Source organism: Ctenocephalides felis, unplaced genomic scaffold, assembly GCF_003426905.1.
Source record: "Ctenocephalides felis isolate EL2017-DRISC unplaced genomic scaffold, ASM342690v1 CF-g0.4_SCAFFOLD_03571, whole genome shotgun sequence".
NCBI lineage: Eukaryota > Metazoa > Arthropoda > Insecta > Siphonaptera > Pulicidae > Ctenocephalides > Ctenocephalides felis.
In genome coordinates, this window is record NW_020539725.1 from 46109031 (window position 1) to 46113514 (window position 4484).

At 27.1% G+C, this 4484-nt stretch overlaps 1 protein-coding gene and 1 non-coding gene across 2 annotated transcripts; one reads left to right on the forward strand and one right to left on the reverse strand.

Annotated features, from left to right (window-relative positions):
- Positions 1 to 274: 274 nt before the first annotated feature.
- Positions 275 to 393, reverse strand: LOC113387119. Its single transcript, XR_003368084.1, has one exon. It is a non-coding gene; the product is annotated as a 5S ribosomal RNA (ribosomal RNA).
- Positions 394 to 833: 440 nt separating this feature from the next.
- On the forward strand, positions 834 to 2311 carry LOC113385212 (39S ribosomal protein L14, mitochondrial). The gene is made up of 2 exons (XM_026623036.1): positions 834 to 972; positions 1809 to 2311. The coding sequence occupies exon 2, from the start codon at positions 1823 to 1825 to the stop codon at positions 2282 to 2284; it is 462 nt and encodes a 153-aa protein (XP_026478821.1). The 5' UTR covers positions 834 to 972; positions 1809 to 1822; the 3' UTR covers positions 2285 to 2311.
- The last annotated feature ends 2173 nt before the right edge of the window (positions 2312 to 4484 follow it).

A 4484-nucleotide genomic window follows, 5' to 3' on the forward strand; every position in this document is an offset into this window, starting at 1 on the left:
CCGACTCAAAAACTGGTTCTACCAAAAATCATTAGAAACTCGCTCACGTGATCAATGGACGCCCCCTAATTACAGATATTATAAATGTATTTGAGATGTATCAAACCGGAAATCGCATTAATTAAAAAACTTTAATTTCAAAAATAAATAAATTTCAATTTTGGTTGTTGGTCAAATATTACACATATTAGGAAATTTATGTAACTTGCCCTAATGCAAAATGCCACTTACACCTTGTTCATATAATTTATATAATTAATAAAAGTGAAGAAAAAGTCAACGATACGTGGTGTTCCCAAGCGGTCTCCCATCTAAGTACTACCCACGCCCGATGTTGCTTAACTTCGGTGATCGGACGAGAACCGGTGTATTCAACATGGTATGATCGTTGACGACGAAATATATTCGTTCAAGGGTATAAGAAGTATGATTTACAATATTTTGATGTATTATTATCTTCCAATAACGATGAATTAGAATCTATCAATATAAAATAAATATTATAACTTGACTTCCAAATCCAAACGCCAAATACAGAACATATTCCAACATATTTTTCAATGAATATCGTCTAATTAAAAAATTTTCTGGCAAAATCGGTTCATAATTCATCATTGAAGTATTTATTAATATCTTAATCAATTTTAATATTGTTTAATTAATAGTTGTGGCCATAGATAAATAAGCATAATAAATAGATTGAGGCATCTTTCCTTGGCACCCAAAACTAAACTATTCACACTTCACACCTATGCTTCACACAATCTCCAAAAGATGGGCACGAATTATCCATCCATATTATATTGTCTAGGTCTAGTAATCAATCCATTATTATTATATTGTTTAGGAGTCAATCATTGACAATTATAAATGTATATTTTTAAGAAAATATGAAATAATATGAACTATAATATAATTTTACAAATATAGGGTAAAATATAATTTGTTAACACGTATTTTTATCTCATAAATGTAAGTATGAATTGTCTGTACAAATATTAAATGTATAGGATTATCAAATTGTTTAATTTTGAGGTTAGATTGATATTGTTCATATATTTTTAAGAATCTAATAGAATCATAATATTAATTGCATTTTTGTTTTTCCTCTAAACTAAAAAAAAATCAGGTTATTATAATATCACATGTAAAGTTTAATCAGAACTTTATCTTTTTTATCCAAAAATATCAATTCTCTAACACAAAATACATATCCTCGTTAGAAAACACTTGACTCAGAGTATTAATTAAAAAACTCTCAAAGTTCATCTTTAATTTACTTGTTGTGACTAACTAGAAAGAACTAGTGTAAAAAGAAAGATTACTCTCCAATTTTCAAAAATACATGCTACATATTACAAGTTTTTTAGTTCAAAGTGATATTGGTATTATTTGAATTAAATGATATTTTCTTAGTCATAACTACCAAGTAAATACTATCCTTCGCAATCCTATTTTTTTTTTTTGGTAAGAATACTCATTTTTAGAGAGTTTTACTGTACTATCTTCAATTTCTGCAAAAAATTTGCTATTGATACCTTCATATATTGATACAATGCTTTTTTATGAAAATTTGGTGTTCATTTTATTAGAAAGATCTTTATTTGAGAAACATAGCAAATGTAGCAAGAAATCTGTTTTTTAGAAGAACCATGTTATACGAGGGTTACCTGTATTTAATTCGCCTATGAAAGATCAAATTTAACTGTAGTTACTCTTATATAATGTAATGATAATATCAAGCTAAATTACTCTTTTTTAGTATATATAATCAATGATTAAATTTGTCTTTCTCTTCATTATTTTAGATTTTTCCTTGACCATGGCCCTTCTAAACAACCTTATCAAAACCAATTTAATCATGAACAACATGTCCAAATTAATTCACACCACATCAGTAAATAATGAGGTACAAAAATTGACCAGGCTAAGAGTAGTAGACAATAGCGAAATAGGTAAACGAGCTATGGCTGAAGGCAAACCACCTAGGATTATTCATGTATACAGCAAACTTCGGAAAGGATACATAGGAGACCGGGTCCTAGTAGCAATTAAAGGTGAAAAGAAGAAAGGAATCTTAGTAGGACTTAAACAAAATCAGAAACCTAAAATACCGAAATTTGATAGCAATAATGTTGTATTGATCGATGATAGTGGAACTCCACTGGGGACTAGAATTCATGTGCCAATTCCACATATTTTGAGGACTATTCTGAAGGAAAGAACACAAGCGAAAGGAGCGGATTATACTAAATTATTGGCAATTGCTACAAGATTTATATAGTTTTCTTTATGTTATAGTAGTATTTATGTTATGTGATTTTGGTTATAAATAAATCTATAAATGATTTGAATAGTTGTATATAAATGCTTATTATCAAAATATTAAAATATTTATTTTGACCCATGATTAACATGCAAAATTTTTTGTTATAAGAAATTTTTAACTAAGAATCTGAGAAAAATATAGTGGTGAACAAAACATGATAAAAATGCATTAAACAGATAAATTAAAATTTTTGGTAAAGAATTTAATCAATTTTAATATTAGTATTTATTATTAACTTATTAACCATTTGTTTCCCATTCAACTATTTTGCATTTTATTGTGTGTAATACAACATTTGAATAATAAATTAATCAGCAAGGCAAAGCAAAAATATTTATGGTTTAATATCTCCAATGTAGTCGATTATAATGCCAATAAAAAAAACTCCAAATTTATTTCTTACAAGTTGAAAAGTCTTTGAGTGAGTAATTGTTTTCTCAAAAGATATTAAATGTTATTGGTTAAACATAAAAATGTTTTATGGTAGAATAAATTATTTCAGAGTTAGTCTGAGTAATATTAATTAATATTCATTAATATTTATTACTACAATTACTACTACTATTATTATACTATACTATATATTATTATACTATAATATATATTATTATACTATACTATTACTACTACTACTATTATTATACGATTTGCCTATGCAAATTACAATATATTGATGATTATTTTAATGTTTGAAATTTTAACTATATATCATTAATAGTGATTGTGCATTTATATATGTTGAGTTCTCGTTTTTTGCTTTTTGTACATTTTACAAAATATTTACTTTTATAACCATGGGTCCGAAGAAGAAGGACCATGTCTCTTGAATTAAAGCTTGAAATTATATTGAAAAATATAAGGATGGCGAAGAATACATTATAGATTTCTACTATGTTTAAACAGAAGGAGTTGATAAACGGTCAAACTCTTACTAAGGGCCTTATAATAATTTCTAAGCTAAAGCAGCTTTTTAAGCTCTAAAATATTGTGGATAAAAAGGCACCCCAAAAAATTCTGCAATATCATTAATGGACAGGTAAAACCAATAATAAAATCAATAAATAGTAATTTTATTTTTAATATTCAAGAAACTCAAGAAGTGCTGGAGCGAATTAATGGCATTTCAATGTATTTATATGGAAAAATTGCTTCGAGATACGAACGATTCGACATACGAGCTTGGTTACGGAACGAAATAAACTCGTATGTCGGGGTTCCACTGTATTTAAAATAATAATAATTACGATAAAAAGTCTCAATGAGAAGAATATAAATAAGATGAACGCAATATCTAGAATAATTTATAAAACAGCTGTGACCTAAATGCGACCCCAACTAGTACCCGAAAGCTCCGCGCGATGGCCGCGCTGGTTTTTGTTTACGAAAAAAAACAAAACAAAGCAAAGGGTGCAGTGCGCGAAAGATGTAACAATGTCAAAATAATATAATATTAATCCTTTCGCGTTTTCGCGATGTCAAATCGAAATCGCGATGACTTCAATAATAGAAGTGATTGGATGTGATTTAATGGCAGACTAAAATCTTAGAGGGATATTGTCAAAAATGAGTAAATCCGCTTCAATATCCGAATCCTGCGGAATCGTCTGCACAGAAGTGTTTGACGAGGCATGCAATCCTTCGCAGGAAGGTAATAAAAGACAAATTAATTATTTTATTTTTTTTTAAGTATTTATATATTTTGCGTTATTTTTAGTGTATTGATAGCATAACCTAAATTTAGTAAAAAATCAATAATTTCCTGTTACGGCGCAACTGTTTAAGTTAGCGCCGGCATATGGAATGTATTTTTGTTACAGGAGCGTTCATGTTTTATCTATTTTTAAACTCACTTATTCAATAAAGAAATATGCTTAAATTTCAGTTATAATTGAACTGAAAATTTTAAAAATATGATTGACTTTTAAACCCATTTTTTTATTTTTATAACATTAAAAATGTATCTTTGATATAAATTCTTTATTAATTTTTATAAAATGTTAAAAGGGAGTATATAAATGATATAAAAATTGAACGAATAATTTTTTTTTTCATTTATATTTTGACATAATATTTCATATTAATTTGTAGTCTGATAATTATTTATAATATTAGTTAAGTATTTATGATATTAAATTGCTAAAAGAATAAGGACAGC